The sequence below is a fragment of the Lepidochelys kempii genome, chromosome 15 (genome assembly GCF_965140285.1).
Source record: "Lepidochelys kempii isolate rLepKem1 chromosome 15, rLepKem1.hap1, whole genome shotgun sequence".
Lineage (NCBI taxonomy): Eukaryota > Metazoa > Chordata > Testudines > Cheloniidae > Lepidochelys > Lepidochelys kempii.
Genome location: NC_136394.1, coordinates 6,455,906 through 6,479,674, shown reverse-complemented (window position 1 = coordinate 6,479,674; position 23,769 = coordinate 6,455,906). Strand labels below are relative to the sequence as shown.

The 23,769-nt window shown below is 53.4% G+C and overlaps 1 protein-coding gene and 1 long non-coding RNA gene across 3 annotated transcripts; one reads left to right on the top strand and one right to left on the bottom strand.

Moving 5' to 3' along the window:
- Positions 1-15,206, bottom strand: PLBD2 (phospholipase B domain containing 2). 2 transcript variants are annotated; one of them, XM_073312396.2, is made up of 12 exons: positions 14,798-15,205; positions 9,969-10,062; positions 9,313-9,468; positions 8,501-8,601; positions 6,936-7,150; positions 6,446-6,540; positions 5,917-6,077; positions 4,600-4,695; positions 3,886-3,957; positions 2,991-3,143; positions 1,856-2,018; positions 1-1,533 (listed from the first exon to the last, which is right to left on the bottom strand). In XM_073312396.2, exons 1-12 carry the CDS (start codon positions 15,016-15,018, stop codon positions 1,366-1,368), a joined length of 1,695 nt encoding a protein of 564 aa, XP_073168497.2. In that variant the 5' UTR covers positions 15,019-15,205; the 3' UTR covers positions 1-1,365. The 2 variants fall into 2 exon arrangements, with proteins under 2 accessions (XP_073168497.2, XP_073168498.2); XM_073312397.2 differs by lacking the exon at positions 4,600-4,695 and having other exon boundaries at positions 14,798-15,206.
- LOC140898524 (uncharacterized) lies at positions 14,673-22,429 on the top strand. Its single transcript, XR_012155010.2, has 3 exons — positions 14,673-14,754; positions 17,575-17,634; positions 18,169-22,429. It is a non-coding gene; the product is annotated as an uncharacterized LOC140898524 (long non-coding RNA).
- The last annotated feature ends 1,340 nt before the right edge of the window (positions 22,430-23,769 follow it).

Below are 23,769 nucleotides of genomic sequence, written 5' to 3'. Positions count from 1 at the left end.
TTTTATTACTAAAACCAAGCCAAACAGCTCTTTTAATCTCATTTGCACATGAGCCCAGAACTCTGGAGTTTGCAGTAGGGCCACAGAACAAGCCCTGTGCTGCAGCTCCACTTGAGGCCAGCTGGCAGCTAAGCCAAGGGGGTGAGAACACCTGCGCTCAGGGAGCCAGGGGCATCTGCAGCATCTGAGCCTGGCTTTAAGCCTTCCTTGTTGTCACTTTTCAAGGGGAGTGAGGTCTGCCCTGGTGGCCTCCAGACTAACCCTGCTCCATTTCCCTTTAACAGGCAAAAACTTCCTCACATGCACAAGCCACATGCCCGTGGCACGCTGTGGGTCCAGGCCTCAGGAGGCAGCAGGCACAAAAGCAGAGAGATTTCAGGTTGAGGCTGCACCCTGCGTGCAGCCTGCGGGGCTTTTCCTTTGGGATAGAGGCAGCAAAGCAAGGGGCAAGGGCATCACCTGTGGCTCAGGTGCATCACACAGCAGTGGAAGATTCAAAGGCAGCACGGGCCGTCACCCCCAGGCACTGGAGTGCAGTGCAGAGAGATGCAGCGAAGGAGGGGGCACTTTGCCAGGGATCTTCCTGGGGCTGCCAGACACCAGCTGGGACGACGCACCCCCAAGGTCCAGCACTGAGGGTTAGGGGATGGAGAGGCAAACCTGCCTCTGTGCATTACCTTCAGCGGTGATAGCTCCGACTCCACTACCGAGAACGATAGTGCTCCTTCCCGTGGGTCACCGCCTTGGTGACCAGCACAGGAGTTGGCAGCCCGGGGGGGCCCAGCTTCACCCTCCCAGCAGGCAGCTCCTCCTTGCGGTGGGACCTGGTGGCAGCTCTGGTCTTCGGAGGCGGGAGTAACAGTAACCGAACAACCAGCGGGGCAGGAAAGGAGGGGAGCTGGGGGGCAGGAGAAGAGGCTGGGGTTCCCCTAGCTTCTGGGGAGCATCACAGTTTGTTCAGAGGGCGAGAAGCCAGTTTGCAAGCTAAGATAATGCAGCAAAATGACAAGTTACGTCCAGTGGGCCAAACCAAGGTCTGGCAGAAGCAGGTGCAATGGCCATCGGCTTCACTGAGCTTCAGCCACTTACAACAGGGCTAAATTTTAGTAGCTGCACTGTACTCAAAATCATCATGCTGCCCCCTCTGTCATTTCACCCCCATCCCAGGTATCCCCTCTGTTCCCCGTGAAAAGAGATACATTCTTCCCTTATTTCTCAGGGGAACTGCTGCTGGGGATGGAGCAGCCCCACAGGGGATAGACCAGAGTCCAGACTATACGGAGACAGAGAGGGAGATGAGACACACCATCAGCACCCCTGCTCCAACTCATTCGACCACATGAGCCAGGGGATCCAGTCTCCACTTCAGTCCCACCAGATCTTGATGGGGGGGAACTTCCAGAGGTCGGGGTGCCCCATGTGAAGCAGGTTGCTGTAGGGAGAGGTGCTCCACTGAAAAGGGGGGACATCGTCCCAGGTGGGCCCGCAGGCGGCAATCAGGCTGTAGCCCTTGGCCATCGCATAGGATGTGATCTAGGGAGAGAAAACCCAGCGTCTGACGATTTCCGCAGACTCAGCGGGAGCATCTCTGGCACAGGTCCTGCCAGATGACCTCCGGGGGACAAGACAGGCAGAAACACTTGAGCTGGGCTGAGTCCACGAAGCTGGAGCGCACACACATATATAGATTATAATGCCACGCCCCCAGACCTAAATTGTCAGCAGCAGGGATCGAACCGACAACCTCTGGATCCACCGTCAGAGCAGCTCTTCTGGATCTGTTAGCCAAAGCTGCAGTAGGCTTCCCCTCTGCAGGAGCGTGCGCTCACCCATCACCTCCCCCTGCGGCCCTCACCTTCATATCCGTGCCTCCGTGCGACCGCTGGCGCAGTGCGGCAAAGGGGTAGGTCCCGTTGGCAGGGTTCAGATCGGACCTGGCGGCGATGGCGTTTTCGGCGTTCTGGGGCGGGTCGCAGCCCTGGCACCGGGACAGTGGGTCCTTCAGGAAGTTGTTGAACCTGAGAAGCAGCATGAACACGTTCAACGGAAGCAGCCCCAAGGGGTGAGGAGCTGGGCCCCACCTGGTGTACGCCTGGATGAGCCACTGGGGCAGCTCTGCACTGGAAGGGAGGGGGAAGACCCTAGGCTGGGTTTGAACCAGGGATGGAGGGGAGCTATTCTGCTCTGTCTAGGCTCTTACACCAGGCTCGTCACTGTAGCAGCTGCCCTCAGAGCCTGACCAAAAAGCCAGCGTTGTCAGGACAGAGTCTCATTACCTTCAGTGAGCGTTGGATCAGGCTCCTGGAGCTATGGAGGTGGGATCTAACCTCAGCCCTCGCTCGTGCCGAGGTTAGATCTTGCTGGATTAGGGGGCAGAGGGAAGCGGAGATTGTGGTCGGGGCGATCAAGCGATCAGCCCCAGGGGAGGAAAGCGCTGAGAATTTAGCCTGGTAACTAGAGACAATCCTCAGGAAACCCTCAGGATCCGAACATCTCCACGCTGAAGGGTGCTCCTGATCTGGCTTTTTGAGGCCACCTCTCTGTGTAACTGCACCTGCCCCAGCTGTCCCCCAGCCTGACCAAGAGGACGGGCTGGCTCCATCCAGACAATAGCCATAGTGCCTCATCATGCCATGACACGATCACTGCCGTGACACCACACGTTGTCGAGACGCAGTGACAGCGCATCAGCTCCAAGGATGCTCCAGGACCCACAGTTAGCGTTCCAAACACGCACAGCTGCCTTGTCGACATCAGGATAAGGGGCAACCCTACAATAACAGAGCCCTTAACACTCTCCCTCTGCCCCCACGCAAACACACAGCTTGACTCCCTGATCTGTGCCGGTCTCCCTCGCACACCTTTTCCCAGGCCAAGGTGCCGGAGGGCGTGGAGCACTTGTGTTTTGAGGTCCGCTCTTCCTACGAGTGATACAGCCCTCCCGGGACTAGACGTCGTTAAGCTCCCTCTCCACACAGAGAAGCCCTCACCTCATGAGCTGGATCATGGAGTCCATGTCTTGGACGAGCGTCTGATTGCGCCTGAAGATCTGGGCCCGGGGGCTTTTGTCGTAGGTGAACCAGTCGCCGTATTTCTTCACCAGCTCCAGCTGGCCACTAGCATTGAAGATCTGCTCAAAGTACCTGGGGATGTGGGGGAGGGAGTAACACCCAGGTTGAGCAGAGACCCCTCCTGCCTTTGTACATGTGCCTCAAGGAATCCCACCCCCACCCCAGAGAGGCCGGGCCAGGTGCCAAAGGGATGGGGGAAGGTAATGGATGGCTTGGTGGTTAGGAGCACTTGCCTCGGACTTGGAGGTTCAGCTCCCTGCTCTGTCCCAGACCTCCAGCGTGACTGGAGGCAAGTCACTTAGCCTCTCTGTGCCTCGGTTTCCCACCTATAGAAGGGGGATAACAGCCCTACCCTGCCTCAGGGAGGTCGTGAGGAGAAATCACAGGCGGTAAAGCGCTCTGAGACCCACTCAGCAAGATGTTATTAGAACAGCCTATCAGGGCAAGGCCCTTTCTAAAGGGGAATTTCCACCTGGTTCTCACCCAGCTGCCAAGCCCACCCCATGCCAACCCCAGCCAGCAATTAAAGGCGGAGTCCCTCTTAACAGCTGAATGCTGCCCCCTTCTGGAACCAGGCAGCACAGCTCCCTGAGAGCACATCACTCCCAGCCCCAGCTGGCTGGGGGGCAGAGGAGAATGCTCCTCATAAGCCCAACGGGGTTTGGATCAGGCCCTCACTGTGGTTGGAAGACCACCCCACAGTGGGCAAGATGGCACCAGGGGTTGGGTGCCTGTTCACCCAGCTGACCCCCCCTGCAGAGTAAGATGCCCGAAGCTAAGGGGCTGGAATGGAGAGAGAGGAGAACCTCCTTACGGCACATTGTAACTGGCCCAGTACCCCTTCTGGTACAGCTCCTCTGTTTTGTCAGCCACGACCACCAGCCCCCTGAGAGAGAGAGAGAGGGCATGAGAGACCGGAACACAAACGGGAAGCAGATTGCATGCTGGGAAAGCAGGAGTGCGGCCTCCATCTTGGATAACCAAAAAGCCAGACAATCAGGGGGCCAGATCCAATGAGCAGCTGCCCCAAGCACAGGCAGCCAGCTGGCTCCCCCAAGGTCCTCTGGCTCAGCAGGGCTTCCGTGTTTGATTCATAGATACCAAGGTCAGAAGGGACCATTATGATCATCTAGTCTGACCACCTGCACAACGCAGGCCACAGAATCTCACCCACCCACTCAGTGCCTAGAACGATTGAACCACAACCCTGCAGGGGAGCCCGGTCAGGGGCAGCCAGACCTCCATCAAACCCCGCCACCCCTCTATCCAGGCGACAGCCTCAGCATTAAAGACAAGGAATGTGACCTCGTCTCCGAGCAACAGGGGAGGTCTCAGCCAGTCAAGGCTGTGCTGTAAACACAAGTGTCACAGCTAAACAGGGGCAACAGACTCCATATCAGCGGGTGGAGCTGTAACAAACCCGGCATCACCGTATCGCTCTCCAGAGCCCATGAGGAGGCCTAGGAGAAGGAGCGAGTTCACAGCTTGATAACATTACAGCTGGATGTTCCCTTTTGAAGGCACTTACGGGATCTGCTCCAGCACCGTGAGCACCCCCTGCTGGAGGCCAGCTTTGCCTGGCAGGAAGGTGTTATAATCTACAATCATCCACTGGTTGTTGTACCTGGACAAGAGACGAGAGGGGACGCGTTTGGAGTTCAGTGCCCTCGCACCATGGTAGTAAATGTCAAGTAATTGTCCTGGTGTACTTACGCTGCCACCATGTGGCTACTCAAGGTAACTATACTCTTTGGTGTGTGATTTCCTTACTGTTAATAAATGTACACAGTCAACCTGTGGACCTTGTTGCCAGGGTGTGTTGTGAAGGCTCAAAGTACAACTGGGTTCAAAAAAGAATCAGATAAGTTCATGGAGGACAGATCCATCAATGGCTGTTAGCCAAGACGGTGAAGGGCGCATCCCCTTGCTCTGGCTGTCCCTAAACCTCAGACTGCCAGAAGCTGGGACTGGATGACAGTCGATCACTCAATAATTGTCCTGTTCTGTTCATTCCCTCTGAAGCACCTGGGACTGGCCACAGTCAGGGACAGGATACTGGGCTAGATGGACCATTGGTCTGACCCAGAATGGCCATTGTTATGCTCCGGTTTGAAGGATCTCTGTGTGGCTACAGTGTAGGCAACTCTCACGTGACTGCAGTGGACAAACTGACACCAAAGTGAGGATCAAAACTGAACACAGGTCAAGGTTTCAAACAAAGATTCCCTCCTACTCTGGAATTTTCACTCATTCGCCCCCACTTCTCATCCCCTCGCCATGTCAGGTCCGGACATCACTTGGGGCTGGTTTCAGAACACACTGCAGACACATCAGAAGTTGTTGTTCCATAAGCAATGCCTGCAGGTGGCTCTGAGAGCCAAGCAAACTTCCCTGTGGCAGGAGCAATGGACGCAGTTATTGTTACAAATCCATGGTGACTAGGACCTCCCGACTGTCCCTGGCCACCTCACAGAGCCCGAGTTTCAAAGCAACAACAGAGATGGAACTCGGGTCCTCCTCCTTCAAAACCAGAAGCCGCTTCTGTCTGTATAAGAGGAGAGACTCCCTAAACTTTGCTGCTTGGTCTCAGTGCCACTGACATCATGCAATGTGACAAAACACAACACATTAACTAACATGCAACACCACACGGCCAAAGCATGTCACAAGGTCACTGTGATGTCCCATGATATTGTGCCATCACCACAGAGTGCCTTGTGCAATAACTGGACGTCAGAGACAGGTTAGATCTTCCTGCTTGACTGAACTCACCCATCCCATCGCTGCCAAAGGGAGGGGAGAGGGGGACACAAAGGACGGTCTGGATGACTGCTAGTTGACTTACGTGCCACTGTTGAACTGCTGGAAGATGGCAGCCCACTCGGCCCCGCTCCTGGCTAGCCGGTTTGCCACTATATTTCTCAGCCACTCCAGGACACTCCCTTCCGGATGGATGTACTTCCACAAGGCAGCATTGCTGTTTCCAATGGTGGTTTCCAAAGTCACCTGCAGGGTACAGAGTCATAAGCAAACCCAGGTAAGGGTGCGTGTGACCTAACAGAGGCCAGACCTGGGCTCCTGGCAATGGTGCAGGAGAGTGACATAGGCAGAACTGGAGGGGCAACCTGCCCCATTGCCCACGTGAAGAGTGCAGTAGTAGAGCAGTACATAGGCAGAGGAAGATTTGGGTTCTGCACTGAGATGATAGGATTCCTGGTGTAGACAGTGACCCAGGGCCCTGCTGCATACAACCCCCTTGAATCCCAAAGCAGCAGTGGGACAGGAGACTCAACCCCTGGCTGGCAGAACCCAGGGACAGCTAGAACATGGGGGAGGGAAGGCAGGGGAGGAGGATCCAGGCAGCAGCTGCTCACCAAGCCACTGCTCAAGATGTAGAAGTCGTCTCCTGAGAAGATGGTGCCGGGATAGGACGAGAATGTCTGGATGTGCCCCGAGATCATGTCGTCACCTGGGGAAGCAAATGGCAGGGAGCCATCGGGGTGCAGCCGCCACACCCCATCACCTCCAGAGACGGGCCCTGCCAGCTTCCCACAGCAAACTCCACCCCAGGAGTGGCAGCAAGATCCAGCGGCAGGGGGAGCAGGACCCCTCTCTCTTTGCATAAGGAGCAGGGAAGCTTACACACCATCTTAGTGGGCTTTGGAAGCTCGAGTCTGGTGGCTACCTCTCTTGCCCTTCCCATGGGACAGCCAATCCCGCTTCCTGGGAGGCACATACATGCTTACTGCTGCTGTCTTATCACCCCCTCGTCCTGCCCTCCCTCCTCCTGCCCCGGGCTAAGGAGCACCAATCCTGGCAACAGCCCACACAGCTATCTCCCAGGCCCCCGCCCGCATTACGCACTGTGGGCTGAGGTCCGGAAGGGCAGCATGTATTTCTTGATGATGCGCAGCATGGACTGGTAAGTATTCCAGGTGTCATGGGAGACCAAGAGCTCCTGGTTCCCCGGCAGCAGTTTGATGAGCACGGAGCAAGACCCTGAGCCCAGTGTGTGCTTCCTTTCCGTTCTGTTCAAGGCTGATTCCAGGTCCTCCAGGTCCCCACCCAGCTGGAACAAGCTGGAGGGGGGAAACAGAGACACATGGGCTCATAACAATCCCAGGCAGCTTAGATGGAGGCCCCTGGATTTGCCAAAGCAGAGCAGACCCTCGGGCCACCTACCCTCACCTTGGCTGGAATCCTGCTATTGGTTACCTCAGCTATGCCCACTCCCCAGGCTGGAGGAAGCAGGAAACTCTACCCTCCTGATCCTGGCCATTTGCATGTGATGGCCGTAATGATCCCTTCTTTGTCCCCACAGGTTCTCCCTGCAGCCAGGACTCCCTTATCTGACCATGGATAAGCTGCAAGCCTAGTGACTGCCATAAAACTGCAGCCTGACGCAACTGCAGACACAGGGCATGGGGGGCAGAACTTCCAACCTTTGGCTTCAGTGACTCAGGCCTTGCCTCAGCCTCAGAGGCTAATGAAACAGTACGCTGTTAGAGACCAAGGCTGGAGCATATATGTATTTGGGAGCAATCTGCCCTGCTGTGTGGGTATAAATGCATTGTGGGTAGGAAGGGCTAAGAGGGTCCGGGCAGAGGTACTCTAAAGAGCTGCTGGACTGCATTATATTTTAATTAAAACGGGAGGTCCTCTCCATGCTGGGGAGTCGGCCCAAAGAAGTCACCAAAGCATCATGCTAACATTAACAAGCTGTTCTCAGCACCTTGGGAGGAGGCAACTCCTCTCCCTGGTTTACAGATGGGGAAACTGAGGCATGGAGACAGGTTGACCAGGAGGGGCCTGCTTTCAGAACCCAGCACGCAATATGTGAGGCAGTAGCAAATCTGGCCTCACGCTTCTTCAGCAACCTTGGATCTGCAGGGCAAACAAGAGCCAGGGCACACTGGGGGGGTCAGCAAGCTAAGCAGATGGGGGCTGGGGGTTCTGCAGAGACAGGGGGTACAGCAACAAGTCACCATATCCAACCAGGACGCTGTATTTTAAAGATCATGTGGTGGGGAAGCTATCTAGAGCTCAGAGCAGAAGCACGGAGTCAGAGCTCCTGGTTCTACTGCCAGTGCTGTTGCCGACTCACTAGATGACCAAATTACAGCACCTTTCTGTGCCTCAGTTTCCCTCTGTAAAATGCGGGTAATAATGGGTCCCTAAAACCTACAGCGTCCCTTTGCTGCATGCCTATGGGATGCAGCCCCAGCTCCTCCCTACAGCCACCAGTGAACTGCAGCTGCTGAGCACGTACCAGGCCAACACCCATCTGCTTCCCCCAGCCCCACTGTGCTGGACCTGCCCCATTCACTCCACCCCATCTCTCCAGTTCCCCTTTGTTCCTGCCATCAGCCAGGACCGCCAGGGTTAAGTCCAATCACCCAGCTCCCACCCTCATGCCCAAAGGGACTTACAGGAAGCCAAACGGGGCGACTGAGAACCGTCCAGTCGGGAAAGCCACTCGCCCGTTATAACCATCCTCCAGGCCCTTGAGCTGCAGCAGAGCCAGACGCACCTGTCGGTGGAGGGACAGGCACATGGTGAGGCCCCCCATGCACAGGCACTGGCGAGCAGGCCAGGGTCTGAGATCTCACCCCACATGGTGTGACTTATCAACTGTTGGAAATGGCCAACTGTGCACCTTGACTGCATTGGCCTCATTAGCACTACAAAAGTAATCTTCCCTCTCTTGATATTCACCTCTTATTGTCAACTGTTGAGAATAGGCCACTTCCACCTCAATTGAATTGGCCTCATTAGCACTGACCCCCCCACTTGGTAAGGCAACCCCCATCTTTTCATGTGCTATGTGTATATACTGCTTACTGTATTTTTCACTCCATGCATCTGATGAAGTGGGTTTTAGCCCATGAAAGCACATGCTCAAATAAATGTGTTAGTCTCCAAGGTACCACAAGGACTCCTAGTTGTTTTTGCTCATACACACTAACACAGCTACCACTCCAAAACCTGGACCAAGTGAGAACTCAGCGACGGATCAAGCTCTCTATGGCTTGCCCCCAAATCCATCCTCATGCACATACAGAGCTACCCAGACCATGCTGCCCAGATAAGGTCCTGTAGGAGGGGAACTGAAGCTCCAAAGATGAAAGTTACAAAAGACGGATCTACTCACCCCAGCTGGAATTTGGCCAGGACTCCTGGGTTAACTTCACCAGCACACCATATATACGCAAGGCACTGCCGCCTAGCAGCACACACCCACCTGGTACCAGTACTCCAGATCTCCTTTCTCCATTTGCTCCTCCATCCAGGCCAGGTTGGTCTCAATGTAGCTCTTCAGCTTCTCGCAGTAGACAGTCTGGTATTTAAAGGGGCCGCAATAGCCCACCATGGTGTTCATCCAGTGCATGTAGATGAGCTGGAGGAAGAAGGGGGCACAGTGTAACAATGGGACAGGCCAATCTGAAGAGCCAGCCTGCTCACCCCTTTCTATCCACTTAATGTCCTCGAGTTCTCCATCACCTCTGGGTAAAGTCAGGCTTTCCTCGCTAAGGCATCTCCGATTGGATGGCTGGAGAGCTAGGGACAAGCCGAACGGGGGGGAGCGCAGATAGGCAACCCCAGTCACCCTGTGTTTCCACAGGCTTCAGTCTAGGCCAAGCTTAGCTCATAAGTGAAACGAGCTTGAGAATCTCAGCCTCGCCTCCACTGGGCACAAGTGAGCCATTAACGTGCAGCACCACGGATCGGAGAGGCCCAGGAATGGACTAAACTGAGCCTGAGTCTAGATTGAAGTCCAGTGGCATAGCAGGGTGGGGGGAGCCTAGGACTGGGACACAAGGGGGCTCTGCAGACCAACTCTAGCAGAGCTCCAGGATCTGCGGGTCTGACTGTCCCCTGCCATGCACCAGCATTTACCTGCTCAGACACAGAGGCTTCGGCCAGTCCTGCAGCATAGGCCTGCAGGCTGTCATTGTACTTCTCGCTGGTGGCCAACTCCAGGAAGGACCACCTGCACCAAGCAAAGAGGACACTGAACGACCAGGGGAAAGATCACACACAATGGAAAGTCCCCATGCGGCCCATGGCAATGCACTCCCTCCACCCGGGCTCCCTGGGGGCTGTGTTTGTATCTTACTTTATCTGAAGCGTCCTTCAGATAAAGGCTCCAGTCAGACAAAGCAAACTACTCTCTGGGCCTCTCTGTTGTTTGCCGTCTGGAGCTGCTCCCAAGAATCCCTGTGCCACCACACAGCTGGGGCTAAAGACACCCTGGAGCCAGGGGAGGTGCTTACCAGGGTCTTTCTCCATAAGGGGGACATCAAGGGGAAACAGAAGAGGACGGGGGACCAGACAAGCTTCTGCTCTCCCTTAAAGGATCTGCACAACCATTGTCCCTTACATAGGTACTGGCGTTACCATGGCATCCAGCACTGCAGGGTCTTCCACACACACTACTCTGCACTTCGAATCGTCAAATATCAGGGTTGGAAGGGACACAAACCTTTGCTAATTCAACCCCTCCCCCCAAGATTAGCAGTGGACAGAGGTTGTCTATTCTGGGGGGCGCTCCACAGGGGCCAGCGGAGATACAAGGGAGCAGGGCCTTTGGCAGCTGGCTCAGGGCCATCTGTCTCATAGGCACCCCTTTGCGGCACAGTTCTCCAGTCCCCGGATAGGTCACGGGTGGATCAGCCTCTGACAGCAAATGAAACCCACCAGGCAGCAGCACCTGGGACGTTCAGTACCCACAGAGCTACTGGGTCACTTTGGAGAGCGGACAGCAGCTCCCCCCCGCCCAAAGCTCATTCGATCACTTTGGAGCCTCCTGCCTCTCAGCCCGGCCTACAGAACAGGGCCAAGAGCTCACGCCCCAGAGTCAGCCCTGCTGAGATCAGTAAGCAATACTGAAGGTCAGTGCAGGAGGGAGTCAGCAACTCCGATTGGCTCAAGCAGACAGATATTCACACCAAGATAATGCACTGCTCCACTGCGGCTGGCTAACGGGCCCCGCCCAATGGAGAGTGACTTCTAAAAGAAACAGCACTGGTGCCAGCTGGACTGCCCTGGAGACAGAGGGCCCCTAGGACAGGTACCGCAGGGGCACTGGTGCTGTGAGCTTCCCCTACTGGGGGGGGAGTCAACCCTAAATGGGATTCCACTTGGTAATCAGCAGGATCCCATTACTGGTGACTCGATAGCACAATACTCATCCAGGCCTTACTGGCGCTAAGTATTTCCGAGTGCTAGGCGCACCTTAACCCCTCCAGTATTAGGTACACAGAAGAGGCTTGACCAAGGTCACACAGCAAATCAGACCTGAATGCCACACCCCTGCCACAACCAGCATCCAAACTTCCTTCTTCCAACTGACCTAGGTACATCACCATTACATCTAAACACAGCAGAGTGGCTGCTGCTGGGAGACAGCGGTCACTGCATGCTGCAGACAGTTCCAGAGGGAGCAACAAATGCAGTACTGCCAACTCCAACAACACTGGGTGCTCTTTGTGAAGCCCAAGCTCCTGGAGTCACATGATCATGAGAGTCTCCGCTTTATTTTATTTATTTATTTTAAAAGGTAAGTTTCCAGGCCTCACAGTTGCAGAGAAAAGCTTGAAAATGTGACAGCCTCAGGGCTACGACACCAGAAGACAAATAAAAAGAACCCTAAAGTTATTTATTATTATTATTATTTTTAAATCTCATGATTTTTATGCCACTCGTGATTTTTTGGAGGGTTTAACATGACTTCTGAATACCTGGGATTAGCAACAGGGACTGTTCTCTCATCTAAAGAGACTGTGTTTATTGCTTTGCTTAAACCTGAAATAAGACAGCTCAGCCGAGGCACAGCGGGATTGCTCTTTACCTGCGCATGGTGAAGCATCACAACTATTTCTACTACACGGGGTGAAGGAAAATGCCACCAATGACAGGCTTGGGGTGGGCTAGTGAAATGCAGGTATTTATTGCTCTCTGGGCCAGTTTTTGACCTGGGAGAGGGAACTGCCCAACATGTCCAGCCTAACCCAGAAGATGAGAAGTAGCCTCTTGCCTCCGTAACCATGCTAATTGCACTGAAGGGGCATTTATTGTCTGCAGCCTGCTGCTCTGCTAGACCCACACTGTGACTCTGCTCAGCTAGCTGATGTCCCATAATGCACTTCAGACAAACACCCGTGGCTAATTAGTGATGCTCACTCAAAACCTGCCAGGCGCTGGAATGACAGAGGTTCCCTAGTAGCAGCTGTGTTAGTCTGTATCTGCAAAAAGAACAGGAGTGCTTGTGGCACCTTAGAGACTAACACATTTATTTGAGCATGAGCTTTCGTGAGCTACAGCTGAATGCATCCGATGAAGTGAGCTGTAGCTCACAAAAGCTCATGCTCAAATAAATGTGTTAGTCTCTAAGGTGCCACAAGTACTCCTGTTCTTTTTTTTAAGAGGTTCCCTGAATAAGAGGCACTACGCAGCAACAGGGGTCTGATACTAGCATAAGCAGAACCAGAGTTTTGAGAGCAATGATTGTACCAAAAAGGCGGCTGCTTCTTTCCTGTACTCAGTTATTTCAAATTGAGGAGAAAAGCTGAAGCAGCTTCAGTTTCAAAATAATCATCATGGCAATATAGTTATATATCTTTACCCCATCCCCTTTCAGACTCTTATTCCGGACCAGTGGCTCTCAACCTTTCCAGACGACTGTACCCCTTTCAGGAGTCTGATTGGTCTTGCAGACCCCCACGTTTCACCTCACTAAAAAGCTACTTCCCTTCAAAACTGGGCATAAAAATACAGAAGTGTCGCAGCACACTATTACTGAGAAATTGCTGAGGGTCTCATATTTACCATAGTATAAAATAAACCACTTGGACTATAAATATTGTACTTACATTTGGGTATAGTACATAGAGCAGTATAAACAAGTCGTTGTCCGTATTAAATTTTAGTTTGTACTGACTTCACTAGTGCTTTTTATGTAGCCTGTTGTACAACCAGGCAAATCTCTACACGAGTTGATGTGCCCCCTGGAAGACCTCTGCGTAGCCCCAGGAGTACACGTACCCCTGGTTGAGAAGCACTGTTCTAGATCATAAGCTCTTCAGGGCATGGGCTGTTGCTTAACATGTGCTTGTACAGCACCCGGCACAGTGGGGCTCCAGGTGTTGGGCAGCAGCATAAAGCTTTAAGACAGGCTCAATCCTAAGTGGAGCCTCTTGATGCTAGGGCAAGGGGAGTAATAATGTCCAAAACACAAGGAGGAAGAGCCACTCAACAGTGTCCCTTTCACAAGCAACGCAGAGGGATGTGCACACCCCCATCTAAGCATGCATGTGGATGGAAAGTGCCCGCAAGGCCTTACCCACACCGCAGCTGGCAGGATCCTTCCTACTGCAGGTAGACAGTGCCTTTCGTTCTGCTCCAGCCAGTGCACTGAAGGTAGCAGTGTGGCACTGGAGGCAGCTTGGACTAGCGGAGCGAGAATGCACTGCAAGGGTCGCAAGGGATCCAGGCACTGTATTTGGGCGGCTAGCCAAAGCCACCGCCTGCGCCACTCCAGCCACACTGCAATTGCTAGCTCATTTGCTCCAGCGCAGCGAGGGCCCGCATCTACCTACACCGGAAAGCACCATCCCAGCTACTATCCCTATGAGGAGAGGCTGAGGGAACTGGGATTGTTTAGTCTGCGGAAGAGAAGAATGAGGGGGGATTTGATAGCTGCTTTCAACTATCTGAAAGGGGGTTCCAAAGAGGATGGCTCTAGACTATTCTCAGTGGTAGCAGATGACAGAACAAGGAGTAATGGTCTCAAGTTGCAGTGGGGGAGATTTAGGATGGATATTAGGAAAAACGTTTTCAGTAGGAGGGTGGTGAAACACTGGAATGCGTTACCTAGGGAGGTGGTGGAATCTCCTTCCTTAGACGTTTTTAAGGTCAGGCTTGACATAGCCCTGGCTGGGATGATTTAATTGGGGATTGGTCCTGCTTTGAGCAGGGGGTTGGACTAGATGACCTCCTGAGGTCCCTTCCAACCCTGATTTTCCATGATTCTATACTAGGTAGACATACACAAAGTGATCTCAAGGGTGAAACTGCACGGATGCTAGACATGCCGCATTACTCCCCCTTTAACAGCAAGAGGGGATTTCTCCTCCGCCAGCAATTTGCAAAGGGTTTTGCAACAAGTGGAATGCAATAACCGCAATGGAAAATGAAATCATATGCGTGTGGGGCCATCGAGACTGGAACAAAAGGCCCTGGCTACCGGACTGCAAGAAGGTGGCGCAAACACGCCTGATGCTGCAGAAGCGGCAGAAATGGCATGAGCCCCTGGTTAGGGGCACTCCAGCGTCACTGAATAGCAGAAGTGAAAGGGTGAGGAGAAAAGATACAGTTAGATCTTGTTGACAGATGTTTTTGTGAGGACAGGGCGGGGCGGGGGGGGGGGGGGAGATGGAAGAGGGCCAGAGAAACCAGCCAAAACAGCCCCTGAGCAGAAACTCACCCAGGCAGGGCAGCTCCAGGACCCGACCCTCGCGCCCTGCCGCACCCCAGTCTCGAGAGCGGCGAGGGAGCCCCCCACCCATCGGCAATGGAGACCCCAACCCAGGCTCGCTCGCTCCCAGCAGCCGGGTCTGAGCTCGCCCGCCGTCCCCGGGATCCGCCGGATCGGGACTGGCCCGGCGCAGGATCGGGACCTAGTGTATGTATACACCCCCCCAGCCCCCCACGCGGGGCCCCCCTACCCCGTGTCTTGGATCCGGTCGGTGAGGTTGGCCCAGGCGACGGCGGCGGGGTCCCAGCCCGGCACGATCCGCAGCTGGCCCGAGGCGGGGTCCAGCAGCACCGAGCTGCGGCGCGTCTCGGGCCCGGAGAGGGGCCGGGCGGGCGGCAGGAGGCCCAGGAGCAGCAGCAGCAGGGCCAGGGGCGGGCGGGGGCGGCGGCGGGCGCTCATTGCCATTGCCATTGCCCCAGCCCCTGCTGCAGCCGCCGGCCTGCTCCGCCACGCAGCTCTGCGGGAGCCGGGACGGGCGGCTGGGGCGGGGCTGGGGCGCCCCTCTTAAAGCCACCCGGCCCCTTAAGCGCGGCGCCTGGGGCGAGCGGGGGAGGAGCTGGCAGAGGCCCCGGAGCGGTGGACACCAGGCAGGGCTGGCCCCTGGGGATCGCCCGCCCACCGCTAAAGGACCCTCCCCCAGCCTAAGGGGAGGAGCCGCAAGGTCCGGATCTCAATTAACCGCCGGGGGCAGCTGAAGGTATAACAGGGAGGGGAGTGCGGTCATGGGCTAAACAAAGGGAACCGGTCGGGGAAGCCGAGCAGAGAACCCCGGGCAGCGCCCGCTGCTCCTCGAAGGCGTCAAGGGAGGCAGCGGACGCTGCCCAGAGGAACTCCCCCCGGATTCGCGAGCAGATGGAGGATCGGGAATAGGCCCCACAGTCACAGGAGACCCCATTGGCCAACCTCCTCTCCCTGGTCTTGTAGATGGCCACTTTGGCCAGTGCTAGGAGTAGGTTGACGAGGAAGTCCCACAACTTTGTGGGGACACGGATAGGGAGTGTGTAGATAAGGAGGTGAGGGGAAAAGTGCAGCCAAAAATGCAATAGGATATCTAAGAGGAGCCAGAATAGGGGCTGCAACCTGGCACACTCCAGATTCACGTGCGCCAGGGTTTCCCTCACGCTGCAGAAAGGGCAGGTGTCTAGGACGGGGGTGAACCGCGGCAAGAACAGGCCCACGCTCACAGCTCCATGAAGGAGCCACCAACTGATACCCCAGGCGGGCTTTGGGACCAGGGTGGAATATAGGCCGGCCCACCGGGATTTCTCACCCTCCAGAGGTGGCAGGAGGTCCCGCCACTTCGTGTCAAGGCAGGACACGAGGGTGAGGACGTGAAGGGTGTGGAGCATGAGTGTGTACAGCTGTTTCCTTGGTGCGATCCGGAAATGAGCCAGCTGCAATTTGTGCAGCCGGCTCACGGTGAAGGGGCAGGATGGCCAGGTGGGTCCACGGGGCAGGGGCCTGATGAGACGGTCCAGAGGGCCTGGGTGTAGGGTGTGCGGCGGGCGCTGTCCCGCAGAACCTGGTCGAGGTAGGACCGAGCAGTGGGCGGTAAAGCGACCCTCGCCTCCTGAAGTACGTGCCAGGGAGAATGAGGGCCAGAGAGCCCCATGTGCTGAACGAATGCCGGGCAGGGCTGTGTTAGGCTGGCATGCTGCCTCTGCATGCTGCACTTCCAACTGCACCCCCACAGACATCATCTTCCAGTGCATGGGCCCCAGTGCGGGTGTCATCAAACACCAGCACCCCATCCTCCATGGGGACCCCATCCTGAAAGCCTTGTCTTCTGACCTTCAAACAACCCCTGAAGTACCTCATCTGACGCAAGCTCCCCATAGACCAGGACACCCCAACTCAAAGCGGCACCAGACCCTGCCAGAACAACAGATGCAAAACCTGCAGACATCTTTCTACTGCTCCGATGATCAACATCCCCATTCACATCTTTCAAGAGATCGCAACCTGTGGTGTACCTCATCCAGTGCCCTAAATGCCCCAATAACAACTGTGTTGGTGATACCAGATAATCATGATGCTCTCAAATGAACTCACAAAGGGAAATGATAAAAGACAGACACATAGACTCATAGGGAGCTCGAGAGGTGTCTAGTCCAGTTCCCTGCACTCAAGGCAGGACTAAGTATTGTCTTCTAGACCATCCCTGACAGGTGTTTGTCTAACCTGCTCTTAAAAATCCCCAATGATGGAGATTCCGCAGCGTCCCTAGGCAATTTATTCCTGTGCTTAACCACCCTGACAGGAAGTGTTTCCTAATGTCCAACGTAAACCGCCCTTGCTGCAATTTAAGCCCATTGCATCTTGTCCTGTTCTCAGACGTTAAACTCACTCCTCCTTGTAACAACCTTTTATGTATTTGAAAACTGTTATGTCCCCTCTCAGTCTTCTCTTCTCCAAGATCTTCTCCTATCACCTGTGGGGGAACACTTTTTTCACAAAGCAATCACTCTACATCTGACCTATCCGGTCGCATCCTCAAAGGAAACCTGCACAACACCTTCAAAAGACGAACCTGGGAGCTTAAATTCATAACTTGGCTAGACACTACAAATCACGGATCAAATAGACACGCTGGATTCATGGCTTAGTAGAACAATCTGTAACCCACTAATAACCCCAACAGCTGCTTCTCCCCACCCTTCCTTTTCTCCCTATGACAGGGGTGTTAATGGGACACTTTATCTTGAATGGTCCCTCGAAATGTGTATTAACTACTTATGCTAAACTATCTGTGACACTCTGAGTTAGTTTCCCAGAGCTGAAGAAGAGCTCTGTGTAGCTCCAAAGCTTGTCTCCCTCATCAACCCAGGTTGATCCAATAAAAGATATGACCTCACTCACCCTGTCTCTCTGCTGCACCAAGCACAACTGCAGGGAAACTGGGTGCCAGTGTTGCCAACTCTCATGATTCTGTCATGAGTCTAATGATCATTATTGTTTTCCTTAAAGCCCCAGCTCCTGGAGTCAAGTGGAAGTGTGATGATTTCAGCCTTTGTTCTTAAAGCAAAAGTAAGTTTCTAGCCCTCGTGGCTGTGGAGAAAGCTTCAAAATGTGGCCCCAGCATGGGCGGCGGGTGAATCACCAGCTGCCCCCTTCCACAACTGGAGCCCGGAGCCCCCAGCCCCGTGGTCGCCAGCCCCCCACCCGCCTCAGTCCCAGTGCACCAGGAGCAGGGCAAGCAGGAGGGGGCTTCAGGGAGTAGCATGGGTGGGGTCATGCGGGGGTGTTTGGGGAGGCACAGCCTTCCCCAGCTTATTAGACATCTCGCCCCTGGACCCAGGTGCCCCCTATTGGCTCAAAGAGCAGAGGGGAAATGAAAGAACAGCAAATCTAGTATTTTTACATAATCTCACGCTTTTAAAGGCAATCTTGTGATTGTTGGTGAGCCCCACACGTGATTTTTGACCATTTGGGGTTGGCAACAGAGCAGGCCAAGCAGGGAGAAGCCAGTGGCAGAGTTGAGTTGCCAGGGACCGAGGGGCAAGGCTGTCCTACAGGTGGGCTGTTCCTTGTCATCAGGGTTGGTTCTTGGCTTCTTTGCAGATCAGCAGATTCCATGACATTTAAAGACAGTCCAATCTCTGAGCCCCTGAGCAAGACAACTCTGCAACTGAGGGAATATCTCAATGGGTACGATGGGCATGGTGTAAGGATGAATGTGAGTGGGTCCGAAAGGTCCAGACTGGGCAGGGATGCAGTACAAGCGCACGGATCAGAGCCAGGTCAGCCGCAAGAAGGCCCACAGGTAATGGGAGATTCACCCACCAGAGAACGGGTGGTTTTATTACCTAGATCCAGTGCTACAAGGCATGGCGTACAAGCGGCTTTGTGCTGATGGGGTGATACCATGGAGGGTCCAGGTGGGGGTCCAGGTGATACGTACCAAGTACTCCAAGCAGCCCTGGCAGAGCAGTTTGGGCAGGGAGGGTGGCACAATAGATGAAATCCTGGCTCTATTTAAAAAAACAGAGGGAGTTTTGCCCTTGACTTCAATAGGGCTGTGTTTTACCCCATGATTGATCTTGGCTCCTGCCACTGCAGTGCGATCGGGTGGTTTGAAGAGCGCCCGAGATTTGCTTGAACCAGCCCTGCCAACTGTAACAAAAAACATGCAGAGACTGTATCCACTCCGGGGAGACACTTGGTGCTTCAGGACAGTTGATGACTTGTGACCTTCGCTCTCTGACTCACATGCAGCTGAGATGGGGTTTCCAGGGCCCCCTGCTGGATGGACTCAGTACAAACACTGCCCACGCCAGCATGCGTTGGCTCTGGGATCTGCATTGGTTCCAGTATGTTTCCAAGTGGAATGGTTTTAAAGCCCTCAGTCGTTTGGGACCTGGTTGTCTGAGAGCTGCGTCCCTCCCCATGCAGCTGCCATTGGTATAGGCACTTGAGAAAGCAAAACAAAAAATGTCAGGCTTTTGTTACAGAAGCCAAAGAGGGTTCATGGGAGCTCAGCCCCACTCCCTGGCCTCAGGAGGTCCCTTGGAAGTACACTGGCCCTTTAAGACCTTGCTCTCCTCACCTTCTAGTCCAGTGGCTCTCAGCCTTTCTAGACGACTGTCCCCCTTTCAGGAGTCTGATTTGCCTTGCAGACCCCCACGTTTCACCTCACTTAAAAATGACTGGCTTACAAAATCGGTCATAAAAATACAGAAGTGTCACAGCACACTATTACTATAAAAACCTGGGGTGCAAGTTCCAAACTGCTTTGTCCCACGGAACCACACTGCACGTTCCCAGCTACAAATAGACCCTTCTTTCTCAAATATTTCTACATATCGGTTAAGTTTTCCTTTACATCCTTTCTCAGTTTGCTAAACTTGCAGCTGCTGCCTGTATTTTAACACACCTTAATACAGTTAATCTCTCTTGGCTCAGGTCTCCCTGCCTTCCTAGGTTGCTCTTCATCCCCTTCCCCCACTTCTCCTCACGTCTGCTCTCTCTCTTTGTTTTAAAAGTTTAAAGTTATAGTTTTTACAAAAACCTCCAGAATATAAAACAATTGAAAACCGAACAAAACAACAAAGAGAAAACAAGGGAAAAATTTTACTTTAAATAAATCCCATAAATTATTTATTTTAACCCTTCGGAAATGCAACAGCTGGAATTACGCCTAACTTTCTTAAAGATATGGTTGCCAAGCAACAAAAATGCAGGCTTTGCTTCTATCCTAAGCACTAACTAATATTTGAGACATGGGCTTTCCTTATTACCACATAGCAAAGTTTTAAAATAAAGTTAATATAAAGTAATAAAAAATGCTTTACGTTACTAAATTAATACCAGCAGAGCTGGGACAGCACACCAAAATACTATAAAATAGTAATTATAAAATTGAAATATAAGTATTGTCCTTACATTTCAATGTATAGTATAATAGAGCCGTATAAACAAGCCAATGTCCATATGAAATTTTAGTTTGTACTAACTGTTCTAGTGCTTTTCCTGTAGCCTGTTGTAAAACTAGGCAAATATCGGGATGAGTTGATGTACCCCCTGGAAGAGCTCTGCGTACCCCTGATGGAGAATCACTGTTCTAGTTCAACTCCAGTTATCCTCAGACTCCTAGGTCATATCCTGCCCCTTCAGGCCTGCTAGCCTATTTTTAATGAGCCTTATTAGTATTTGTTATTTCTATTCCAGAAGCTCCTAAAGGCCCCATTTAAAATAGAGATCCCACTGTGCTAGCATACAGCGTTGGACAGTCCCTGCCCTGGAGCGCTTACAGTCTAAAGAGACAAGTCAGACAGAAGGTGGGAGGGGAAACAGACAGGCCCAGAGAGGGGCAAATTGCCTGTGTCAGTGGCAATAGAACCAGGTGTCCTGAGTCCCAGTCCAGCTGCCCAGGAACAGGAAATATTGCACAAAATCTGTGCCTCTTTCCTGGGGTGAGAACTGCATAGCATGGAGAAAGCTTTCCTGACATTGCCTTGTGATGCCCGTGGCATGGAGCAAGGGGTGTTGCTTTGAAATCACGTCAGTGGTTGGCGATCCTGCTGTGAGCTCTCTCTGATGGGCACCAGGGCACATTTTTGCAGTTCTGAGCTCTCAAGGAGGCTTGAGCTGTACGGCAAAGGCATTTGTAACTTTCCTGAACACAACAAACCCAGTGCCCCAGGGTGGCTGGGTTCATTCTTTGCTCAGTTTTTCCCCTTAAAGGCATGTGATTTTAGTGGGCAGTTTAACAAGGTGGGAAACTGACCCTTTAAGCTCTTAAGGCTCTTATGTCATAGAATATCATAGAATCATAGAATATCAGGGTTGGAAGGGACCCCAGAAGGTCACCTAGTCCATGTCGCCAACAGTCAGGCTTCTGTTTTCCCACTATCAGCTCCCTTGGCTGGGCTGAGAGGTCTCTTATCTGATCAGTGTTGTCCCGTGAGCACTGGGCGGGGGAGGAAGCAGGAAGCACAAAATCAAAGCCAAGCACAATGACTTGGCCTCACGCTGGCAAAGCAGGAGAATCAATTGTGGTGGACGATCTTCTTCCCAGACTGGGGAGGTGGGAATAGGGCAGGCTGGAGATGCAAGATGGTTTAGGTTTGGTTGCCAAGGAAGGAGGGGCAGGGCCAGAGATGACTGCAGTGCCTCTTGCTGGAAGATCCCTGAATTGGTGCCTTTGGCTGAAGACCTTCTGCCTTGTTATGTGGAAGAAAAAGAAGGTGCCATTTGGGGTGAATCAGCTCATAAAGAACATGCCACCCCATCCCCGCCTCTGCCCCTGAACAGGAGATAGATGGCTGGGTCCAATACTTGCTATGGACCATTCTAAAGCAAAGGTCTCTACAGGCATTGTCACATGCCCTCTTGTTTGTTTGGTATGGCCTAAGCAGCCCAATGTGTAATATCCTGATAGCATGGTCTCCGGGGTTCAGCTATCACGGGGATGAGTGTAGTACATGAACCCGAGTAGAACAGCAACCAGGGCTTGGGTTGTGACCTTTCATGCAAAACCATCCCAGAATTTATGCTGAGCCTAGTGCATGACAGGAGAAGGCGTTAGTGGCTGCTGTGTGGATGCCGATGCAATGCAAACCTTGCCAGGCACCTCACCATCAAGTCTCAGTGCCTGATGTAAGGAGCTCCCAGAAACCCGTGACTCTCCATGTGAGCTGTCTTTTTGTCCTGTGTCCATACAGCACCTAGCACAATGTAACTGGGGCCGATAGGCCTGACATCAATGATAGTCATTAACATTTAGCTAATAGCGCCTCTGCCCCAGCTCCACCCATTTGCTCTATAAAGGGGCTGAAGACACAATCAGTGATGGCCCCTTGTCATCACCATGCCCTTAAACTTTGTTCCAATCCCTTGGGGTTGCTGCTGCTCCCCAGAGGTAGGAATGGAACCCAGTGTCCTGACTTTCTGTCCCCTGCTCTAACTGCTGGAAAATGCTTCCTCCTGGTGTGGGCATCTCTGTCAGTCTTGATTCATAAGAACTTCAGAGCCAACGTTGGAATCATCCCAAATTGTCCTGGAAGGATCTGGATAAGCTCTACTTACCGTCCTCAGGGAAGAATCGCACGCGATGGGTTGAGTGGGGCACTAGGTTTAACCAGTTGGTGGAGGCCCCTATCCGGTGGCTGCACCAGGTGCGTGTGTATCCTGCATGTGACTGTCACGGAGGCTCAGTTCAGCACCTCTCAGGTTTGCAGACACAGCGTTACTGGGGCAGTTGGAAGAGCAGAACGTGTGCTGAAGTTGGAGGCACGTTGGGGAAGTTGGAAGAGCGGAAAGTGGCAGGGATGTGCTGCTGACCTGGTTTCAGCTGGAAGGAGGCCTTTGGATTGCTAGTTGTGTGATAGTCAAAGAGGCCATGGTTAGGGTGACCAGAAAGCAAGAGTGAAAAATCGGGACGGGGGTGGGGGTAATAGGAGCCTATCTAAGAAAAAGACCCCTCTAAAATCGGGACATCTGGTCTCCCTAGCCATGATTCACACAATCAGCCAGAGAGCATCCCATTTATAGCCACTCCAGTGTAGCTATACGGATACAAAGCCTCATGCAGACAGGCAAAGTCTCTGTAAGCTGTGATGTGCACTGGTGGACTCAGATCCACCCCCCTCACCCCCCACGCTTGGAGCCAAGCTATCCAGCTATCGCTAAAGTTTAATAGATGGTGACATTGTCTATCTGTCAGAAGCCAGGACAGCCCACCCAGAGCCAGATTTTCAAACGTAGGCATTACGGAGTGGCCATTTGTCAGGCACCCCCTTGTGGACAGAGGTGTTTCCGCAGGCCTCCCCGCCCCGCCCCCCCCATCTCTTTGGGGGTCCCTGAGAGTGCAGTATAGGCTCTCGCAGGGCTCTCTCTCAGGTCAGTAGCCCAAAGTAATTCAAAATAATCCTCAGTGTCCCAAACGCTAAGTCCACCATAGCAGCACCATAGTTCACACCCATCACCAACGCTCCTGCCTTCCATGGACCCCTTCTCCTGCTCAGCAGCAGTTTAGCCTCCTGGCTCAGCCTTCCTTCCTCCATCCCTGTGCACTCTTTTCAGAGGGAAGGTGGCATATATGGTACGATCCTTCTGAAAGCCTCGCCCAGTTGGCTGGAAGGTTGGGGAGTCCTGCTCCCACCCTGCACTACAGGGCTCCTCATCCCTGGCCTCTAAAGTGACAATGTTCCATCCCACTGCTAAGTCCCTGGGACTACCTCCTCTCTTCCAGTTTTGGCCGTTTTCTAAGCTTGTGCTCACACCATCCTCCCTGAAGCAGGGTCTTCTCGTCCCCCTAAGGCTTAATGGATACCCTGTCACAGAATGCATGGAGCCACAGATGCAGAATGTGTCTGCCGTGACAGGTCTTATTTGCACGGGCAGCTATCAAGCCTGAGCACATGATGTGGTTGCCTGCCCTAGCAGGGGACTGAATTTGATGACCCAGGGAGGCCCCTTCCAGTCCTGTGTTCCTAAGCAGCTTGCAAATTGGATGCACAAATGATCAGAATCCTGTGAAATGATCTGATTTGCACATCTGGTCACAGTAATTGTGCTTGCAAATTAGCCACGTAGTAAATCGTGCCCACAGATTGCATGCACTGTTGTACCCCTAAGTCATCTGGAATTCTAGCTGCAAGTGACTGCCCAGGTTAGGGGTCACAGTAGAGTTTGGGGACTTATCATTTAGCATTTTACTGC